Below are 23,257 nucleotides of genomic sequence, written 5' to 3'. Positions count from 1 at the left end.
ATTTTTTTAATGTTTATTCATTTTGTGAGAGAAAGCATGAGCTCTTGGGAGAGGGACAGACAGAGATAGGGAGACACAGAATCTGAAACAGGCTCCAGGCTCTGAGCTGTCAGCACAGAGCCCCGACGTGGGACTCGAATTCATGAACCATGAGATCACGACCTGAGGTGAAGTCAGATGCTTAACCAACTGGGCCACATAGGTGCCCTTAAAGGGTACCTTTTTGACCATCACGTAAGGAAAAATTTATATCATGCTTATATATCATTAAGCCTATTTTGAAAACAACTTGAAAGCTGTAAGAGTTCTAAATCCAGAATTCTAGTTTCCTTAACCTATCCTGAAGAAGTACTTTTATGTAATATAATGTCAATTATGGCACTGTTTTTTTTTTTAATTTTTTTTTTTAACGTTTATTTATTTTTGAGACAGAGAGAGACAGAGCATGAACGGGGGAGGGGCAGAGAGAGAGGGAGACACAGAATCGGAAGCAGGCTCCAGGCTCTGAGCCATCAGCCCAGAGCCCGACGCGGGGCTCGAACTCACAGACGGCGAGATCGTGACTTCAGTTGAAGTCTGACGCTTAACTGACTGAGCCACCCAGGCGCCCCTGGCACTGTTTTTATTAGCAAAACATTAGACTAGTTAAAGAAATTATGATGTATCTATATGCAGATGTTAAAAGAAAATGGCTTTGTAGGGTCATCAAATACACAGAAAGCAGAAGGTTGTTTGCTGAGGGCTGAGTTTCAAGTTGTGATGAAAAAGTTCTGGAGATGGATGATGGTGATAACTGCACGACAGTATGGAAGTAAGTACTGCCACTGAACTGGACACTTCACAGTATTTACTTCAGCTATTTTTATGTATACTTTACTAGTATAGGAAAAAAAAAGAATAGGCTCTATATGTACTTATATGGTAGTTCCCAATATATACTGCTAAGGGAGAAAAATAAAAGTATGATCCCATTTACCTTAAAAGAAATTTTTTAAAGGAGAGGTGTATACATACAAATGAATCTATGTAAAGTAGAGAAAGGGACTTTGAATAACATGTTAAACTACTGATGGTGGTTTCCTCTAGAGGAGATTAAAGGTGATCTTCATATTTTGTTCTGCATAATTCTGCAATCTTATAATAATATATTCATACATTTTTTTGTGTAATTTTAAAAACCAAATCAACTTAATTTTAAAACACATGGCTTAAAAACTCACTTTTGTGATGATAACTTCTTGCTTCTGGCCAAGTCTATGGCATCTGTCAAAGCACTGATCTTCAGCAGCTGGATTCCAGGCCTAACAAGAATATGAACGGCTTTATTACCACCCTGATCTGTGAGTTTTCTGCACATATCCTTTCATCTCAGTATTACTCATTTATCTATTACTGACTCAAATTTCTCTGACTGAATTAGATACTGACATAAATGCTCTGGGAACCCCACCAGCTCTGCTATTATGACCAGCAGCTACTCTCCATCATTTCACTCCACTGCTTCTAGTATCCAATAACAGTGCCTGATGCATAGAAAGCACCCAGCATTAGTGATTAAGTCATCGAATAGTATCTTTTCTTTTTCATTTTGAAGTTGATGTATGTTTAACAAAGGAATAAAAGGTTACACATCCTCTTAAATGGCTTAATTTACATCAGAAAAGATACATAATTGGGTCCATTTATGAAAAAAAGTTTTTTTTGCTGGTTTTTTTTACTTCCATTTGTTAAAAGTCCTAAAACTAACGGCTCTGTTGATGTAATTTTTTGTATCTATATTTGAATGTGACTTCAAAATTGAACTAAAAGTAACATTAAAGGCATTCTCATGGAGACTTTTTTTTTTTTTTTTTTAAAGAGAGAGCTGTGGAGAGGGGCAGAGGGAGAGACAGAATCAGAGAATCTTAAGTAGGCTTCATGCTGGGGGCGGGGTCTCCATCCCACAACCCTGGGATCATGACCTGAGCTGAAATCAAGAGTTGGATGTTCAACCGAGCCACCCAGGCACCTGTTTGGGGACTGTCTTAAAGTGAAGACTAAAACAATGAAGCGAAGAAAAGAATAAGCAGAAACATATAGAGTTCTTCAGTCTAGAAATACAGGAGTCAAATGGTTTGGAAATACTATTATGAACTATCAGTGTAGGGATCATTAAATTTTAAACTATGGGATGATTCTTGAAGCTGAAAATGGGTTGTTGAGGGAAAAGTAACATTTACACAGCAAAGTACTATCTGAAAATGAAACAAAATCATAAATGCACATGTAAGTAAGTTTATAGTAGGATTCATACTCAGGCTGTTACTTTCTTCTATTTAAAGTTCCTTTGAGCTCTAGGGAAAAGGAGATTTTACTACTGTTGTAATCTGAGTTTTGGGTGGTTTTTGTACAGAAATCAGATTTTAAGGAAATATTTAGCTTATGGTTTTCTAAAACTGATAATCATATTTTGTACATATTTTGTATTTCACAATTGGACACGCTTAGAAACCGTTATACCAAGAGCCCAGGTAAAATGTTCTTTCTGTTGTATTTTATCTGGGAACCTTCTAATGAGCTGACAATATACGTATAGTATGACTACCAGGAATCTAAATTTATCTCATGATCTAAAACTGACAGTTTTCATTCTCACATGTACTGATGAAGGAAGGTAATTAGCTTTATCAAAAGTTCATAATCAAACATTTAAAATACACCTTAGCCCTTATGCAATATTCCATGAAAAGGTCAAAGATTTTCATGAGTTATTTTCCTGGAATGTGGCTTCCATTTCAAAGTTAGAAACATTTAAAATGTTCAATGAAAATCAATCTATGAATTACTAAAACATTCCAGAAGTTTTTGTAAACTGATAAAAGAATATAGTTTTTGATCATCAGTTTTATAAAACTATATTTGGTATCAATCTTTTCCTTATCAGATATTAAGATTATAACCGAAGAAAAAAATAATTTGGGAATCTGTCCAAAAATTATCTTTTAAGAATATCATCAGGTTAGTTAAGACTCTAGCAAAGATTTAAGACTTCATCCACAAAACTAAGGCAAGAAAACACAACAGACCACTGCCTTCCATGACATTAATGTCTGTGAATGCCAAAATATGGCTCTGGCTAATATTGAACTGGGTGGGTGTTATTACCCTCAGGTGAGGAAAAAGTCTTGGTAAGAGGTGCGTTCATACATAAACTAGATGGCCTAACCAGAAGAACTCAAATTTGTAGCTCAGTAAACTTGGTTATGAAATTTTCTGAGTTTCAGGCAACAAGCTCTAAAACCACAAATCTCAAATCTATGAATCACAGAAATAGCAAATACGGTTGCCTCTAGCCCAAACAGTAACCCAGTACAAATTAGAAACTAAATTAGTCCAGAATGCCTGCAGCTCAAACAGCCTCTTTGAGCAATTAGAACAAGGTGCTGCTCCTCTGTGGATGTTCCTCCTAGGTCAGTTTAGTGAGTAAAATTCAGTCTGAATTTTAGCTCCCACTCTACAGCTAAACCTATATTATACCAACCACAAGTGACTGCACCCTATTAGACGCTAGAATTTATCCAAAATATTCCATGAATGGTATTAGTTTCTAAAATTGTGATGCTGGACACCTGCACCTGAATCACATATGGTCTGTATTAAAACAGCTTCCTGGGTCACATCTAAGAACTCCTAAATCTCTGAGGATAGAGGTCAGAAATTACATTTTACCTAATTCTTTGCACATTAAAAATTGAGACTATTAGCACCATGATGGTAGCTACTTTGTCTACCTTGTTTATAGCCAGATTCCTAGTGCCTGTAAGACTCCTTGACACAACATAGGACTGCATTATTTGTTGGCCAAATGGATGAAACCACTACATTAAAAGCATGACAGATAACAGAAACTAATTGCATATATATAGAAGTAGAAAACTGCAGCACACAAATTAAAAACATGGACTTTGATGGGCAAGTTATTTTACTTCTCTGTGCTTCAGTTTCCTCACCTGTAAAGTAAGGACAGTAATACATTGACCTCATAGGGATATTGTGACAATTTCATTTGATATATGTAAAGTGCTTAAGAAAAAGCCCTCAATACACATTTACTAAGTTATCATCTATTTCTAAAGTTTGCCTCAGAGTTTTCACAATCAATTATAACTATAAAGGTATTTACCAAACAGTTCATTTTTTAAAAAAGTTTAAAATCTACAGAACTACTTACTGGATCCATTAAAAACACGCGAGAAGCTGCAGAAAGATTTAAACCAACTCCACCTGCTTTCAAAGATAGAAGCATTATAGTTGGAGATCCTGCTTCAGTGTTTTGAAAACACTGAATTGATTCAACTCTTTTCTTCTGTGCCATAGAACCATCCAAACGAGTAAACACAAATCCAGAGGCTCTAATGGAAGGACAAAAGAGACAAGTAACACCTTCTATACTATTTTAAAAACATGTTAATTACAAATTTCATTCAACCAATTCTTCCACTCATTTATTCTGACAAATATTTACTAACCACCAGTCAGTATTTTTTCTGATAAATTCAGGACTTATCTTTAAAATCCTATGCTCCCAGGAAATATTGTGACTCTATCATTTTACATAGATGAAATGACTGTAACTGGTAAGACAATTATTTTTTGCTATCCCTATCAAAACACTTACATAAAATCCTTTTACTCAAAGTGAGAAACAATACTGAATTTACCTGAGTGGTGTTTCTATTAAAGACAGGAATGTTGTAAACTGAGAAACAACTAAACTTTTTATGTTGGGGTTCTTCTTTCTTAAGTCAATCAATGCATGCATTAGTGCATTAATCTGCAAAAAAAATTAGAACACCTGTTGGATTCCATTTTGAATAGGCAAAATACGTATAATTTTTTTATTAGGAAAAGAAAGGCCCTGCCCCATTATTTCCCTAAAAATGCAAAAGTAAAAGACAATGTTTTTAAAGACACTGAAAAAATGCACTCATAAACTGAAGCTTCTTTGCTCTCAAATGCACCACTAGAAAATTAAAAAGTTAACACTAACAGAGCATAATATTTAAATGACAGGATGAAAAGATTTTAATAAATGGTATCCTTATATAAATATAAAACAAATACTCAAATATTTGCCCATGTATATTTTACCTTTGAACTGGATGTCCATTCCATATTAGACTTTTTTTCAGTGTCACATGCCAATTCTTCTGGAGGACATTCTAATAAATTGTCTCCATGTATATCATTTCTGCATAAAGGACATTTAGCATGTGGCTATATAAGAAAAGAATAAGATATGAATGAAGCTTATCAGAGGAACAAATATCAACTTACCTAAAATTTTTTATCAAGTTTATTTGAGAGAGAGCAAGTGAGTGCGCGATGGTGGGGCAGAAAGAAAATCCCAAGCAGGCTCTGCACCATCAGCACAGAGCCAGACATGGGGCTCAAACTCACGAACCGTGAGATCATGACCTGAGCTAAAATCAAGGGTGTTTTACCTCAGATGTCTGACCGACTGAGTCACCCAGGTGCCCCAACTTACCTCAATTTTTAAAAAGCATGGTAAATTCTAAAACCTTAATAGCTAGCATTTTATTAGACTTTTTAGATTCATCCACTTGAGATAAATCTGTACATGCTAAACTCCAGGCAGATGTAATGTTCTAATGTGTCAAGTGGGACTGGGTAAAAAAAGGAGCAAAAAGTATGTCATCTTGACTAGCAACAGGAGCTTGAAACAAATATTATAATATAGTTTACCCTTGAACATGGGTATGAGGATTTTTTTCAGTAAATACAGTACAGTACTATAAATGAATTTTACGATTTTAGTATTTTCTCTTTACTGTAAGAATACCACATATAATATATAACAAAGATATGTGTCAACTGTTTATGTTATCAGTAAGGCTTCCAGTCAACAGTAGGCTATTAGTAGTTAAGTTTTAGGGCAGATTTTTTGCACAGGGGGTTAGCACCCCAACCCCTGCCTTGTTCAGGGTGAAGTGTACTATTTGCAGACAAGTAAAGAAACCAGAAATAATAGTATCTTGAACCTAACTACATTACAGCACACTAGTTGAAACTGTTCTTTAGGAAAAAAAAAAAAAATTTCTGGGGCACCTGGGTGACTCTGTCGGTTCAGTGTCCAACTTTGGCTCAGGTCATGATTTCATGGTTTGTGAGTTTGAGCCCTGCATCAAGCTCTCTGCTGTCAGCACAGAGCCTGCTTTGGATCCTCTATCCCCCTCTCTCTCTGCCCCTCCCATCCTGCTTCTCTCTCTCTCTCTCAAAATAAATAAATAAACTTAAATTTTTTTTTTCCTTTTTAGATGGCTTACAAAGCTAGTCAAGACCTGTTAAATCCTATCAGGCTCATTTTTTGTGTCCATTTGTACCAACACAAGCTAATAAACAGTCTCCAAAATAACTACATACCAAATACTATTATAATAAAAAAGATGGTGAAACTAAAACAATGTTAAAAGTCAGTTTAGTGGTGTTAGCTTTGGGGAGGAGGGAGGAGGTAAATGATTGGAAGGGGACACAGGGAGACCAGAGTAGTAGTTAAATGAATGTGTTTACTTCATAATTCACTCAACTGCACAATCATGACAGGCATTTTTTCCTACAAGTATACCAATAAAAATGTTTAAAAAAAAACTCTACCTCAGCTGAAGAACTGCTTAAAGGATTATTCCACTTCAAAAATTCTACCATATCTAAGAATCTAGACCTACCTTATCCAATAGCCAATAAACACATGTGGCAAGCCCCTGAAATGCAGCAAAGGCAAACTGAGGTGTGCTGTAACTGTACAATACCACACTCTGAACACTTAAAGTAAAAAAATCATGTAAAAATCTCAATTTTAGATATACTGGATAAACAAAAATGTCACTAACTGCACCTATTTCTACTAGAAAGTTTAAAATTACCTTTGTGTCTCACATTACTGATCCATTTATTGGATAGCAATGATCTTAACAGAACTAGGATATTAACTGTGAACATGCCTCCAAATGTGTGGTGTCTTTTTATGTTTAAAAGGACTTAATTATAAGAAACAGATTACCTATAAAATACTGACATAATTAACCATAAAAGGTGCACTAGTAAGTCTAAGTAAATCCAACTCTTTACAATCTGTTGGACTTCGGTTTTCATTACACTCAAGACTCACTAGTGCACCATTCCATCAAACACTGACTCTGTACCTAGCATAAACTAACCTGCTCGTTCTGAATGACTTGGCAAATACAGGGCTTACAAAAGACATGTGCACAATGTGTTATGACAGGAACCGTTAAAGAATCCAAGCAAATTGCACATTCTTCATCAGAACCTGAGCTCAGAATTAACTTCATCTTCCTTATTAACTTCTTTCGTAGTTCTTCAGGTGTATCATTTCCTAGAGAAAAGGCTGAAAAATTAATTTCACAGCAAGATTTGTAATATGACTAGACAAGTTAATCTTCCTTATATGGGGAAAAGTTTTGCTTGGGTAGTCCTTATTTAGGTTTTTTCTATCATAGGCAAAAAGCATGGTTTAAATTAAAAAAAAATTCAGATGCTAGAATAGTAGCTAACCCACATAATATACCTTACACAACAGCATCATTATAGTCTGCACATACTACCACAGAATAAAAAGCAAATCCAATTTGTCACTGTTATCTGTCACTGGAAATCCTGGAAGACATCATTATTACTCCATTTCATTGGTAAGAATTTGTGGGTATATTCTTGAGTCCTATTCTAAAAACAATGTTCATCTGACGAATAAGAAACTGTATTCAGGTAATATGAAAAATTTCTCATCCTGATTTAAATATCCCTAACCAATATAATAGTGTAAACCAATCACATCTACTTACCTGAGGGACCACTGGAAGACACTGCATTCGTAAGAAGATGAGTATGACAACAAATCTGCCGCAATCTAAGCAAAAGACCCAGGACATCTGCATAGTGTGCAAGGACAGTCCCTTCATTAAAATACCTAGAGATAAAAATGTTAAATATTATGAAGGCCTTTAAACAATATTATTCCCTATTCTAAAATAGTGGAATAAAAATGGCATTGTTCCCTTCTTCTCTGGAAATCAAAACAGTGGAAAACAGAAAAGCAAACCACCTTTAATGAAATAAGAGACTTGTAACAATGAAGCAAGATATATGAGAAATGGTTGCCAGTTACAATAGAAGTTGGATAGAAGATACCGAGAGAGATGACTGCAGATCTCAAAGAGACCTGCCAGAGCACAGTTCTTCAAAACAGATGGCACAACCCTTAGGGGAAAATCAACATGTTTCATATGCAAAAACAGAACAGGGTACATGGCTGTGGTCTGAACTTCCCTGGACAAGTTTTATACCAAAGAGAGAAGACCAGCTAAATAAGGAAATACAACAGACCTACTGTGTTTACAGAAAAGATTATGGGCATAAAATTCCATATTACAAGGAATCTACAGCTTCTGATCTCTGTTGTATAAGCACGAATAAAACCTAAAAGGCTCATATATAACCCTGAGTCATAATTTATATAGGGATACTTCCTACTAGTCTGTGACATAGCTGTGGCCCTCCCCCTTCATATTAACTTCTTATAAATAGTCCAGAAAGAACTCGAGACATTCAAATATAATAACCAGCAAAGAGCAAGGGAGGAACAAATGGCACTGAAAGAAAACTCACCAAAAAAATGTTGCCACAGAGCAAATAAAAATTATGAACAAGGATACTGCCATGATTTACTATCATGGCAAAACAAATGAAAACTGAGGTGGTACAGTTCAGAAGTGTGAAAGAGAAAAGTGAACCATCAGAGAAATGAAAGCCACATTGAAATCAGCATAAAAGAGACAAGCCACTGACATAAACATAAACAAGAATGTGGGAAACAGAAAGATAAAAAATAAAATTAAACAGGGGCGCCTGGGTGACTCTGTCAAGAGTCCAACTTCAACTCAGGTCATGATCTCCCAGCTCGTGGGTTCGAGCCCCGTATCAGGCTCTGTGCTGACAGCTCAGAGCCTGGAGCCTGCTTCACATTCTGTGTCTCCCCCTCTCTCTGCTCCTCCCTCACTTATGCGCTCTCTCAAAAATAAACTTAGAAAAAATAAAATTTAACAGAAAGATATAAAGGATTAGAATAAAATGATACCAATGGAAAACAAAAAAACATCTAAAACATACAAAGATAAAAAAATGGAACAGAAAACAACATTTAAAGAAAACTTTCCAGGAAAAGGAGGAGGTGGAAAAGCCTAGAATCTACAGATTTAAACAGTATCACATGTTCCAGAAAAAAATCAAGAGAGAGAGGTCTTGGTGCTGGACTTTAAAGAAAAACCTAAAAAAAAATCAGGGTTTTCAATAGAAACATCCAACAGAAAATTCAGCAGGACAATGACAGGTTTCTGAAAGAAGAATGGGTAATCCAAAAATTATATACAATCACATTTATAAGTATATTAAGGCAATAGAAGAAGTACAGCTTAATGATTAGGAGCACAGACTCTAGAGCTAGACTGAGTTGAAAACCTGGCTCTGCCAATTTAACTGTGAAACTTTAGGTAGGTTTTTCTTTTTTTTATGTTTATTTTTGAGAGAGAAAGACACAGAGCATGAGTCGGGGAGAGGCAGGGAGAGAGAAAGACACAGAATCCAAAGGAGGCTCCAGTCTCCGAGCTGTCAGCACAGAGCCTGACTTAGGGATCTAACTCACAAACTGTGAGATCATAAGCTGAGGCGAAGTTAGACACTTAACTAACTGAGCCACCTAGGTGCTCCGGGTAGATTTTTAACCTGTGTCTTCAGCTGTCACATCTTTATGAGGTATGTATTATTACCATGACACTATAAGACAGTTGTATTAAAAAAAGTTAATACATGGAAAACACTCAGAATAGTGTCTGGACTATGGTTAAGTCATATATCTATCCATCTATCTATTGCTGTTACTATTAGTAATAGTAGTATTATGTCAACAAATAATTCTAAATAGTCAACAGTACAAAGAAGAGGCAATATAATATAAAGGTTAAACTCACAAGCTCTAGAACCAAACTGCCTGAATCTAAATACCAGCTCTGTCATTCACTAGCTGTGTGACCTAGTACAAGTTACTGTGCCTCAGACTCTTTATCTAGAAAATGTGGGTAATCATTGTATTGACTTGGTAAGATTGTTGTGAATTAAAACATATAAGCACTTGAATGCATAACATCTAGTAAGTGCTCAATAAATGTTACTAAATGTATTACATAGTAAGAAAATACTTTTAGGGGCGCCTGGGTGGCTCAGTCAGTTAAGCATCCAACTTTGGCTCAGGTTATGATCTTGCGGTTCTTGAGTTCGAGCCCCACGTGCTGACAGCTCAGAACCTGGAGCCTGCTTTGGATTCTGTCCCTCCCCTGCTCATTCTCTCTCAGAAATAAACAAACATTTAAAAAAGAAAAAGAAAACTTTTAAAACAATCTATTTCTTTTCTGCGGTTTCAATAGTTAACTCTTCTCAACATTTTCAAATAGAATAACCTTTACAACTAGTCTATTCCTTGGCATGGTCACTTACTACACTAATAGTCAGCATTTCAGTTTAACCGATCTCTTTTGAGTCCCAGATAAGAGTAGAAGCCTCCACCACTCCTCTTCCACCAGCCACTCCTGTCTTCCTTGTTAGCTCTCTTCTCATCCAGTCTCATGCTTTAATTACCATCTACACACAGGTGACTTTCAAACTTACATTAAGAACTTTCCCATGAACACTAGTTTCCTATATATGAGACATCTCCACTTAGAAGTTTCACAGGCATCAGTCAATGGGTCCAAAACTGAACTTCCGATCTTTCCTGAAAAAACTCTGCTCCTCCCACAGACCTATTTCTGCAAATGGTAATTTCAACTTTCTAGTCACATTCATGTGAAAAAGCTCAGTGTTATCTTTGACTCCTGTCTCCCTCCCCATCAGCAAGTTCTGTTGGCTCTGCCTTCAAACTATGACAGAATCCAACCGTTTTTCACCCCCTTCATCACCACTCTACTGTAGTGAAAACCACCATGATCTCTTACTTTGACTACTGCCACTCTTCTCCCTATCTATGCCCGTACTCCTAGAATCTAAATCTTAACACAGCAGTCAGTGATCCTTTTAAAATATAAGTAAGATTATATCACTCTCCTGGCTCAAAACCCTTCAAAGTTTTCTAAACTAAAGAAAGTAAGAGCCAAAGTCCTTGAAATATGCAGTAATGCCTTACAAAACCACCATGTAGTCCCCACTCCAATCTCTCTCTGACATCACTGCTATTCCATCTAGCTCATATCATCCAGCCACACTTGCCTCCGTTGCTTTCTAAGCTCACCAAACATGCTCCCAACTCAGGGTCTTTATACTTGCTGTTCCCTCTGAAATGTCCCCAATTCCAGTCTCTTTTAGACCTATTCCCACATATCACCTCAGTAAGGTCTTCACTGAATAACCTATTAGCTTCAACACTTCCTATCCCCTTTCTCTGCTTTAGTTTTTTTCCATAAAATTTAATTTTTTTTAATTGTTTCCTGCCATTAAAATATAAACTCATTGAGGGTAAAGACTTTTGTCTATTTTATTATGTTGTATCTCAAAATGTATTACACAGGCACTTAATAAATTCTGGTTGAAAGAATGAGTATGAATGAAATTTCAATCACCACTGCAAAATTCTGATATCTGAAATCACTTACTTAGTTAGAATAATCTTTTTCAAACTAATTCCTGTTAAACCTGCTTCGTATTTCAATGAAGTTCTCGTATCTTGAAGATTCGCCTATTTTCTCAGCCCTCTTTTGCCTTTACTTGTCTCCTACTCATTCTGGTTCCATAAGCACTACCATCAAACATGTTCTTGCTTGGACTAGAATTTCTCACCTTCTACCAATCCCCAATCCCTTTATAATCTACGTGATCAGCTCCTATTCCCCAGATTTCACACGTTGTTGGAAAGTCCCAGATTTCACGTGTTGTTGGAAAGTCTACATATATTCAATACTACATGAAGCCTGTATCCCACTCTAAGAACTTTAACAACTTTTTATAATGGCTGCAAATCCAGCTATCTTCAACTTCCCACCACCTTTCTCTGTAGATACCCTTTGTCTCATATTTCACTGACTGCAGTCTTTACCCCCCACTAGGCTTCATTTTTATCCACCAATCTGCTTTATTCTCTTTTCTATGTGTAGTCTCTTCTATGCTTTCTTTTCTCAAGGCAGATTTTTCAAATAAAATGCAAAACATTGACAGAGCAACCAACCAGCAATCCTATGTACCAGTCTCACTTTCTTCTTCCGTTTACAAACTTCATGAAAGTGGTCTACCCCTACCTACAGCTGCTACTTCTTTGCAATTCCCTTACACCTACAATTTGGTACACACCTCACTATTCTGGTGAACCTATGTTAAGATTTTACACCAATAACTCCTGAATCACCATTTAAATGGCTTTTCTAAGTCTCCATACTATCTGACACTCCTAACCATTCCCTCTTTCTCCAACAGTTTTCTTTACTTTTCTTCATAATTCTGCCCTTGATAGAATCTTCTACATAAACTTCTCTTTATTTTCCTACTTCTTAAATGTGGACATTCCCCAAAGTTTTGGTCCTTAAATAGGTTTTTTATCTCTCTCTGTCTCTGTCTCTCTCTCTATATATATACTTCCCTCAATGTTTTTATCTACTCCCATGATAGAGAGCCAGGAATAGAACAAACAAGGTCTAACTAGCCATTCATAATTCATCATTTCATTTTTTTTCCTAACTTAAGGAATTACTCACCTGGTAAGTTGTAATACAATTTCATTTACTTCCAACTACAAATTCATGAAAAACAATTTAAATAAAGAAGCATATTATCTTTCAGTATACTTCAGACTTTACTGCTGACATTTCTAAAAAATACTATTCAGTTAAATAGGAAAGAAAATAAAAATTATTTTCTAAAATGGCTTTCTTTTTTCCATACCTTCCAATAGTAGCTCTGCCTTCATTTTTTACAGACTGATAAATTTTTCTCTCTTCATCTGAAAGTGTAATGTGCTGAATAAATACTTTACGTTCTGGTAACTCCAAAACAGGTTTTCCTTTAATTTTGCTGGTCTTTGTTCTTCTAAGAGTAATATTTTTAATTAGGGATTGTAAACGCCTAGTCAAAATAAAACAAATAATTACATAACTTTTCATTTCTGTGTAAGCTGACTTAACAACAACAAAAAAAGTATTTTAATATATTACTGTTTTATAACCTAGTAAGTTTTTTAAAAATCCCTTATTTGGAGTTTTATCCAATATGATATCATAAGAAATATATTCTACAAATATAAAATTGTAGCAACGATGCACTGATTGCCCTCAACTCAATACTTGTCACAGTCTAATCTTCTATCTTGCCTTTATTTTTCTTAACTTCTCCCCATTTTTGTTCTAATCACTAACTTTTTTACTTATTTCTGTTAACTACATCACTCAATATTCAACACTCAAATTCTTAAGTACCTACAGTAATTGCAAGGCATTATACAAATTTCATAAACTCCAAATGAGAAAACATCTTACTTTCAAAAATATTTTTTCAGTAATATGAAAATCACAGTACAAAATAAGTAATTTTTACAAAGTAAAAAATTTAAAAAAATTTAAAATTGCCAAAAAAATTAAAACACAATGTGACAATTCAGAAGAAGGGAGAAATGCCTTCTAGGTTCTACAACCTTTATACTCCCTTCTCATTATCAGAAAAAAAGGAGGCACATCAATTCTTTAAGGGAAAGTTTTTCCTAACACTGAAATATAAATAAAATTTCTTAAATTATAATTTACATAGTTGGTTCTGAAAAGCAAGCAGACAGTACTACAAACTAGGTTGGTGGCTTCTGAACCTTTTTCCCTATAACCACAGTAAGAAACACATACCATCCAGCAAACATTATTATATAAACACACATACACATATAACAGAAACATCTCACAAAAACAATACTTACTATGTGTGATATGCTCTATTTTCTTAAACCTTCTATTCTACTTCACTTTGTTTTATAAGGCTAGCTGCCATCTTTATAATGATTTCACAACCTGCTAATGGATCCCAAACGCTGAAAACCACTGCTCTAGCCAAAAACCTTAAACCACATTATTAGAGGAGTACCCTGTGAAATGGCTATCACCAAGTTGAATTTTATTTATGTCTCCATGAGAAATAGCTTTCTCTCTTATTGATGCGAGTGTATATCCTACCATTCGATTACCACTATATAAAGTTATACAAGGTAAGTTATGAAAATTTAGTGCATACTGGATGTTCAGAGCATATAGTTTTTCCTGCCACTGTTTAACCAACTAATGGTGGTTTCAGGGGTAACAGCAACACACAAAGACCATAAAGCTCTGCCTTTCCTTTTAGTTAGACTAATATCAAAGAAAGGAAAAGCTTGTTTTAGTGGTAGTTAGAAATCTTTGTCTTCCCAGCCAACAATCATTAGGTTCTGAGAGCCAAAGGCATGAAGCTATAAATGCTTTTGGGAGAAGAAAGCCAACAGTGAAGTTAAAATAGTATTCAAAGTGGCAATTGGTTCAAGCTGCTTACAGTTATTTGTTGCTAATATTAATCCGTTTTCATGAAATTACTTACCTAAGTCCCCCTTCATCTCCCATTGTGACAGGACGCTGTATTGTTCTATGCCACCATTCTCTATCAAGAAATGGCTTAAGTTTTAAAAAGGAAAGAAGAGACCACAAATCCTTCAAAGAATTCTGAATCGGAGTACCTAAAAATAACAGAAAACTGTTGTAACTCCACAACCAGAATATCCATTCAGAATATCCATCTGACCCAATCAGAGAAAACAACAGTTGAAAATAGGCATTCTGTACTAGGCACACCCTCTATCAAGCTGTAACTATAATCCTTTGTTAAATACATACACAATCTCAAAATACAGTTTTGCTCTAATTTTTAGCTCTTACTTGCCATACTAATAAAGAAAAAAACCACAGCCCAGTGAATTCAACTTTCTCCTTATCCAAGAACATGTATTTATTTGATTTTAAACCAGCAGTACTAACAAGAAGGAAAAAATGACTAGTACAGACGTCACAAGTAGCACACAAGCTTGGCTTCAAGATGAGAAATAGGGAAATCAAGATTCTGATTGAGAATTAAAGTGTCTAATCAATCTCCAAGGTTCAAAAAGAAATCTAGTGATTGTTCCATTATATTATTCAATGTTGCCATAGCATGGGGAACTGTGAAAAACAAGTCAAAATATTTTATTAAATGACCTCAATGATTAATTACAGAACAAACTTTTTATATTCACATAAAACTTACAAGTTACCTAACTCACTTAATGATACATATTTGAGAATTTTTTAAATATAACCTTTTTACCTGTTAATACCCATCTTCTCTCTGCTTCTAAATCAAGTACAGCTTTTGTCTGCTGAGCATTTGGATTTCTTATCGCATGTCCTTCATCCAGGATCACTCTTAGCCACCTTATGCTATGTAATGGACTATCACCTTTAGTCTGAAATAAATGTTTCATGTGAATTAAAAACACAGGGAAGTAAAACAGTATTTCACGTAATTTGGTAAATACACATTGCTACTATTTTTTAGCATCAATGCTTACTATGTGGTAGATACTGCTTTAAGCAGTACACACGTTAAGTTACTGAATGCTCGGGGTGCCTGGGTGGCTCAGTTGGTTAAGTGTCTAACTTCAGTGCAGGTCATGATCTCACCACTCTTGAGTTTGAGCCCAGTGTCGGGCTCTGTGCTGACCGCTCAGAGCCTGGAGTCTGCTTCCAATTCTGTGTCCCCTCTCTCTCTGCCCCTCTACTCACACTGTCTCTTTCTCTCAAAAATAAACATTAAAAACAATTTTTTTAATTGCTGAATGCTCAAAAGCTTACAAAATATTATTGTTACTCCTATTTTACAGATGAGAAAACTGAAGCACCAAGGTGTGAAGTACGTATGTTACTCAAAGTACTACAGCTAGGAAATAGCAGAGCTAGCATTCAAACCTAGGTAGTCTAGCTCTCTACTGCGACTTTGGTTCAATACACTGAGCTAATTTCACCTCAGATTAAAACTGTAATGATAGAAAAATTTTCAGTAGTAAGAATTATTGAATTTAACATAATTAGTTTCTTTTATGTAATAGTTAACGTTCTTACCAGAAGACCAAAATTTTGACAATAAGGTATTTTGAAAAACATTTTAATGACTGGAATAGGCAAACAAACAAAAATTAAACTTTTAAATGAATCAGGAAACTCATAAATTTCAGCTATTAAAAAAAAGTTTATTTTTAAACTGAGATAATTAAATCATTGTGATAGAAAATAATATTCTAGAATACAAGAAAAAATAGAATTCACTTACAAACTGCTATCTAAACTTAGTTACAATTCTAATGTAAAACTGTAGCTTTAAGTGTTCTAAATGGAAAATATTCATAATTAGCTGAAGAAAGCTGAACTTTTTTTGCAGAGTATTAAGAAACAATCTCCTATTTACTTCCTACATATTCTTAAGTATTTAGAAAAAAAGAGCACAAAGTCTGATTTTTAGAACACTTTAGAAACCTGAAGTGTATTTCTCAAATTCAACTTCTGAAATAGGAGTCTCAGCATACTTACTCCATAGTCATGAGTTAAAATGTTGTATGTAGTCAAAACAATATCTTGTTTTGAAAGCAAGGTTGGGTCTCTTATACGGTCAGGACCATAATAAACATAAAAATTCAAGTGCACATCTGATTTTATATGTTGTCCAAATTGATCCTAGAAGAAAATTAGAAATATTTTAAATAGTAAGCAGATTAGTGTCGGGTATAATATAAAAAAGTATTGTCCTGGCAGTAGTATCACAAATCAAACTATTAAAATTGCATAAAATCAAGTTTCCTGCTATTTAAACTAAAATAACAACCATGATAGTAACAACACTAATTATTATTGTATTGTCAGGAAAACTGACATATATGCCATAATAATACACTATATAAATTTTGCCTGGCCCTACCAATGAGCAGCCACTTCATTTTTAGAAGGAAAAACAACCAAGTCTTTTAAACAGTAATTAATTTTTTAAAAATTTAGTATTAATAGAAAGGCTCTACTGCTCCCAGGAAGTAAACTTGATAATATCAAAATTAAACAGCAAAAGAACAACAAATATTTTCAAGAATGTAGGCAGAGATTCAAGCTCAGTATCTACTTTTATTCATTTATCACAGGCCTACTATCGGTCAGATTATCAACCAGAAGGGTGGTATAGCTAAAAAGAAAAATAAGACCTAGTCCCTGCCCTCTCTGAGGACATAATCAATTTAAAGCACTTGACTTTTTTTTAAATCATGAAAACAATAGGTCTGAGAGACTGAGCAGGAAAAAAAAAATCATGATTAGATTGGGGGAAAAAGACACCAGAGAAACAAAGCTCTCATTCTTAGGTAGGAGATGATAAACCCCTAAACCAGAATGTCAGAAGTAAGAAGAGAATAAAAAGGACAGGTATGAAAGAAAAATACCAAAAAAAAGAGACTGATGGGACTTGAGGACTCATAAATATGGGATATGAAAAAAACAAAGAACAAAAAAAGCCCTTAATACTTAGTGAGTGCCTAGAACTGTGTGATAAAGATATAAGTTTAAAAAAAGAAGGGGAAAGTAGGTATAAAAATGAGAAAAAGATAGTATTACTATTTTAGACATTTAAAATTTTTGGCCACTACAGAATGTCTGACTAGAGATGTATACTACAAATATTTAAATATTGGACTGTAATACAATGTAGAGATGGACTTTATAAAGTTATCAGCAGACAGTACACGAAGCTTAGGAATGAGTAAGATATTCTAAGAACATGTATAATGAGAAAAGAAGGTTAGGAGAAGAGCCTACAAAATGATAGTATTTAAACAGTCGGCCTCTATTTCTACTAGGACAGGATTTAAAATATTCCAGCAAAGAAAAAAACAAAGCAAATGTGGCAAACTTTTGAAATTCTTGAATCTTGTTTAAGTAAATGCAGATTTGCTTAAAAAATTTTCTAATATTTCAAAAAAGATACCGTGCTTGTTAAGCAGGGGGGAAAGGCAGACTAAATAGAAACCATGGGAGAAAAGTAGTGGTCAGAAACCTGGAGGAGCAACAAAATTGGACAGGGTGGGGAGGGGAAAAGTATTAAAATTTCAAGAAGGAATACAAGGTAGATTTTTTTTAGCTTGTAATTTATGTTCATTCCCTCTCTCTGAAAAAGGTTTAGGGGCACCTGGGTGGTTCAGTTGGTTAAGCATCTGACTCGATTTTGGCTCAGGTCATGCATGATCTTATGGTTTTGAGTTTGAGCCCCACGTCAGGCTCACTGCACGGAGCCTACAGATGTCTTACAAAATAAAACATAACAAAATGCTGTAAAAAGAAAAAGCGCAGAAGTAAAGAAAAAGGGAACTCAGCGGACACAGCAACAATGAGGTCACTGAAGGCCTTCATAGTTACTATAGAGGGTGAGAGCAAAAACCAGACTACTATGAGCTGAAGAGAGAATGATACCTGAAATAGTGAAGGAATAAATATTAAGAAAAGAGGATAAAACATGAAAGACTTAAGGTGAAAATGCAGAGAATTTTATTAAGAAAACCGGTGGAAAAGGAAAAGAGAAAGAATCCAATAGAAAACTGAATCAATGGGCTGCTTTGAAATGGAAAAAAAAAAACGTATTTGTGAAAGGACTAGAACTGAAATAGAAAAAAATTAACTTTCCTGGAAAAAGAGAGTTACAGTATTGAGTTTCTAGTCACTGTGCTAAGTGCTGTATATGAATAAAATAGATACTATTTTGTTTTCCATTGGGAGGAGAAGTAACTTGTCCAAGTATTCAGAATAAATATGTGGTGGAAGTGTGATGGTCTCTTACAGCTTTAACTGTATTCCTTCCCAGATCTGAAGACAACAAAAGGATGATAAGGTAGTTCTAGCCTACTCACTAGGGTGCTAGGTCATTTACTTGGGGGTTAGGAAGAATTAGCTTATTGAGAGATTGCAAAATTTTAATCTCAGCCAGGATTCCATATATGCCCAACCAGCTCTCATTCCTTAAAAAATCAGTTTTCTCCATAATCTCAGTAGGCAAGACTTTGCCAAGGTTTCCTTTCTGAAGTTTATATTATAAAAATTTTGCTGTTTTCCAAATATTAAATTATAATGAAATACTGACCAGCCACTTTTAAAAAACATATCCTGAACCCAAGCTCTTAAAGACTCATAGTTCTGTTTATACTTCCTTAATACTTGTAAACCTCACCCTGAAACTGTCATTCTAGTACCTGTGTACTGTCCTTCCCACAATGAACTACATCTCAAAAAAAAGAGGATAGTTTTTTTGGAATTAAAAAAAGAGCAAGAGGGAACTAAACCTCACTCTGGTCTCAAGAGGAAAAATGACACACAAATCAGAAAAAGATGTTAATTTTAAAAATCTATATCTATATATATACACCAAAAACTTATAATAAAAAGAACCAAAGAAGGCACAAGTACATAAAGTCAAGAAGAAAATAAAGAGGCACAGAATTGACAATTAGACAATAACTACTAATCTTTTCCAAATCAAGTTAGAGAACAAGTGGCAGAAGCCAGATTATAGGCTAAGAAGTAAAAGCACAAAGTGGAAATTAAACCCCAAAAGGTACGACAGAGAAGGAAAGGATAAGAGCAGCAACTTAAAGGTGAGAAATAATCAAGAGGAAGTAGTTAAAAATGAAAAAGATCTGAGTATGTGTCAAGAAAAAGCCACTGGGAAGAGACTAAATAACCAGGGAAAGAGAAAAATAACAGATAAAATGCAAAGGTGGAAAGAGATGGAATCCAATGCCTAGACTAAGATAATGGTCTTACAAAGAGTGGGACCTCTTCCACCTCTGAGATTAGAGGAGAAAAGGCCAGGAGAGATGCAAATAACCTTTGACATGGCAAGAACAGAAGTTCACATCCAGTGGTCCTTATGTTCACAATGCTTCCTATAGTCATTATTTCATTATAACATGCAGCTTGAAGCTCAAACTGGAAAGGAAACACAACCAAGCTGTTCCTTATACATAACACAGAAAGAGGTTCTATTCTAATGTAATGTTCTAGAATAGAATTCAATCTGGAAGAAAAAAAATTTTCTGGTAGTCGTAAAAGCATAGGCTCTAGAATTAGAATGTTGGAGATTATATCTTAGCTCCATCATTTATTAGCTGGATGATCTTAGGCAAGTTCCTGAATTTCTCTGTGTTTCAATTTGGTCACCGGGAAAATGAGTGTAATAGTTGTGAGGACTAAACGAGAAAGTCTATGAGAAGAGCTTAGGGAATAACGGAGTACATACGAGTTCACTAAATGTTACAAGTTGTTATATAAACAAAAGATATTGCTAGTGTAGTTCTTAGAAAAGAGTTTTCAATAGCTCATAAACATAGTGGAATCTTAAAATTATATACTTTTCCTACCTTGGGGGACAGAAATGGCAGAGGAAGAACTATAAACCAAATCTTATGATAATAATTAATGATGTTTCTTTTACTATAAATCTTCAAAAAAAAGAAGTACTTCAATTCAGCAAATAAAACCCCGAGTCACCTAACAAATTATTTTGACTTAGACATAGAGTGCTGACCAAACATATTTCTCCTAATGAATGACTTTAACAAAATACTTTTCAAGATGAAAACTAAAATACAAATTATGTCACATTTTAAAAGGCTGTGAAGACTTACAATCCAGTTGCTTAACACAGAAAGTGGACAGATGATCAGTGTTGTTCTTGGTCTCTCTTCAACATCAGTTTTCTTTGAACTCTCTACTGCAGATGCTCCTAAAAGAGTGAATCAGTTGAAACAGTCTTCAGCTTTTTTTGCATATATATGAAGTCAATAAAGAGATGGCAATATGTGCTTCTATGAAAAGAGTAATTAGGAAGAATTAAAATGAAGCAGATAGACTTCTGTTTCCAGCCATGATGAAGTAACAGGAACTAGATTTTTACCTTGTCGATTTATTATTTTTTACCTTGTCACTTTAAATAACTACAAATCTAGACACTGATTACTTATGGGAGGTAGAAAACTATGATTGAGAGGGGGCACATGGAAAAAATCTGGAATATTTCCTGATATGTATTTGTTACTTATAGTTATTAAGATAACATTTGTTCTATGCAGTTTTTGGAATCTGTGCTATAGTTAATGTGGTAACCAGACTCCAAGATGGCCCCTAATAATATCCACTTTCTGACTGTCACAACCTCACATGGTACCCTCCCACATTCTATCAGGGATATGGCAAAAATGGTGATACACCACTACTGAGATTAAGTTTCCCCCCCACTGCTCCCACCCCCCCTTCTCTGATCACTCCCTTTGGAAGAAGCCAGCTGCCATGCTGCAAGGATACTCAGGCACCCTATAAAAGGACACACTACAATTTTATTTTCCATTCCCTACTGGACAGTACTTATATTATTTCAACATTTTTCTAAAAAACACAATAAAAACTTTTTTTTCAGGTATCCTTTTACATATCTAGGTGATTTATCTATCTTCATTATTTTTGCCCCAATTGCTCATACCATGGTAACTTATACTCCATAGTACCTGGGAGTTCCTGTTGCTGCACAACCTTGCCTATACTTGCACTGTGAGATTTTTAAATGTTTGTAAATATAATGGGTGAGATAGTACCTGTCTGTTCCTTTAATTTGATTTCCTCAATGACTGAATCTGCCTATCTTTCCCCACATTTATTGGTTGTGTTTTCTTTCTTTGGAATGTACATTTGTATTCTTAGTGGCTCTTCTCCTACTGGATTGTCTTTTTCCAATGGATTTGTGGAGGTTTCTTTACACATTCTAAATGCTAATCCTTTGTAACTTACACTTACCAGAAATATCTTCTTCAGTCTTATTTTTTACCTCGTTTATGGTGCACTTTGATGCATGGAAATTTAAAATGTAGTAGAATTTCATCAATTTTTTCCTTATAATTTTTTGTGTCTTATTTTAGAAAACACTGTCTACCACACAATACCACTTCTGTCTCTACTCACTGATTTTTGTTTCTATTCTGCTTTTCTTCCAGAAATATGCTTATTTTGTTTTTTGGGGTTTTTTCACAGCTATGATTTTTTACAGTTTCTCTCTTCTATTATTATGGCTGTGTGCCTGCAAGGAAAAAGAACTTTCTGTGTGTGAACTTAATTCTAACTGAATTCTATCTTAATTCTATCTCAACAGAAAATTCCACATTTCTTAAAATTTCTAAAATTAGGGTTGAGTATTCTACTTGAAATGCCTGTATTTTCCATCCCTTTTTTTTTTTAAGTTTATTTATTTTTGAGAGAGAGAGTGAGCTACGAAGGGAGGGAGGGAGGGAGCACATGTGCACACAAGCAGGGGAAGAGCAGAAGAAAGGGAGAGACAGAAAATCCCAAGCAAGCTCCACGTTCAGTGTGGAGCCCAACAGGGGGCTTGATCCCATGATTGTGAGATCGTGACCTGAGCTGATGAAGCCATCCAGGCACCCCTATTTTCCATTCCTGTCTGATTCTTAGACCAACATCATTCTGTGATGCGTCAAATAACCTCTTTAACAGGTCCCTTTCATCATTCTTTACTATCCACCTTTATTTTATTCACAGTGCTTATTATTTAAAGTTCTGTGTTCAATTATTTATGTTTCCCCACCATTAGACATAAGCTATGAAACAGACTTTTATCTGGTATATCCCCAAAATGTAAAACAGAGGAGACTAAGGGACAGAAATATAGTAACTCATCCCAGATCTCCTTAACCCTAGAGATCAATCTCTTTGCATCTCAAATATTTAGAGTCTTACAGTGTTTTCCTATGAATTACAAAATATAAAATTATAATAAAGGTCACTAACATTCATAAGTGAAAAATTCTACTCATACTAAGAACTGAATATTACAATTTAAAGAATTCATATTAAATTAGGTTTTAAAGGGCCATCAAGGGGCACCTGGGTGGCTCAGTCAGTTAAGCATCCAACTCTTGATATTGGCTCACGTCATGATGTCACAGTTTGGTCCATGAGATCAAGCCCCACATAGGGCTCCTGACACAGCAAAGTCCACTTAGGATGCCATTGCTCCCTCTCTCTGCCCCTTCCCTGCACATGTGTGCTCTCTCAAAATAAATAAACACTAATAT

The 23,257-nt window shown here is 35.0% G+C and overlaps 1 protein-coding gene across 6 annotated transcripts in view; it reads right to left on the bottom strand.

Annotated features, from left to right (window-relative positions):
- The window catches only part of HLTF (helicase like transcription factor), a 51,814-nt gene that overhangs the window by 3,911 nt on the left and 24,646 nt on the right, over positions 1 to 23,257 (bottom strand). For 4 of the 6 annotated variants that reach the window (XM_078432257.2, XM_078432259.2, XM_078432258.2 and 1 more), the window contains exons 14-24: positions 20,804 to 20,901; positions 16,680 to 16,823; positions 15,421 to 15,559; positions 14,662 to 14,797; positions 12,997 to 13,176; positions 7,863 to 7,987; positions 7,218 to 7,408; positions 5,131 to 5,256; positions 4,701 to 4,813; positions 4,211 to 4,391; positions 1,221 to 1,301 (exon numbers count right to left, since the gene is read on the bottom strand). In XM_078432257.2, coding sequence (XP_078288383.1) covers positions 1,221 to 1,301; positions 4,211 to 4,391; positions 4,701 to 4,813; positions 5,131 to 5,256; positions 7,218 to 7,408; positions 7,863 to 7,987; positions 12,997 to 13,176; positions 14,662 to 14,797; positions 15,421 to 15,559; positions 16,680 to 16,823; positions 20,804 to 20,901 — 1,514 coding nt within the window. The remainder of the gene's footprint in view (positions 1 to 1,220; positions 1,302 to 4,210; positions 4,392 to 4,700; positions 4,814 to 5,130; positions 5,257 to 7,217; positions 7,409 to 7,862; positions 7,988 to 12,996; positions 13,177 to 14,661; positions 14,798 to 15,420; positions 15,560 to 16,679; positions 16,824 to 20,803; positions 20,902 to 23,257) is intronic. The other 2 variants (XM_078432262.2, XM_078432261.2) reach the window with 1 other exon arrangement.

Source organism: Panthera onca, chromosome C2 (genome assembly GCF_046562875.1).
Source record: "Panthera onca isolate mPanOnc1 chromosome C2, mPanOnc1 haplotype 2, whole genome shotgun sequence".
NCBI lineage: Eukaryota > Metazoa > Chordata > Mammalia > Carnivora > Felidae > Panthera > Panthera onca.
Note: the sequence above shows the minus strand (reverse complement) of the source record. Positions and strands in the feature narration are given on the sequence as shown.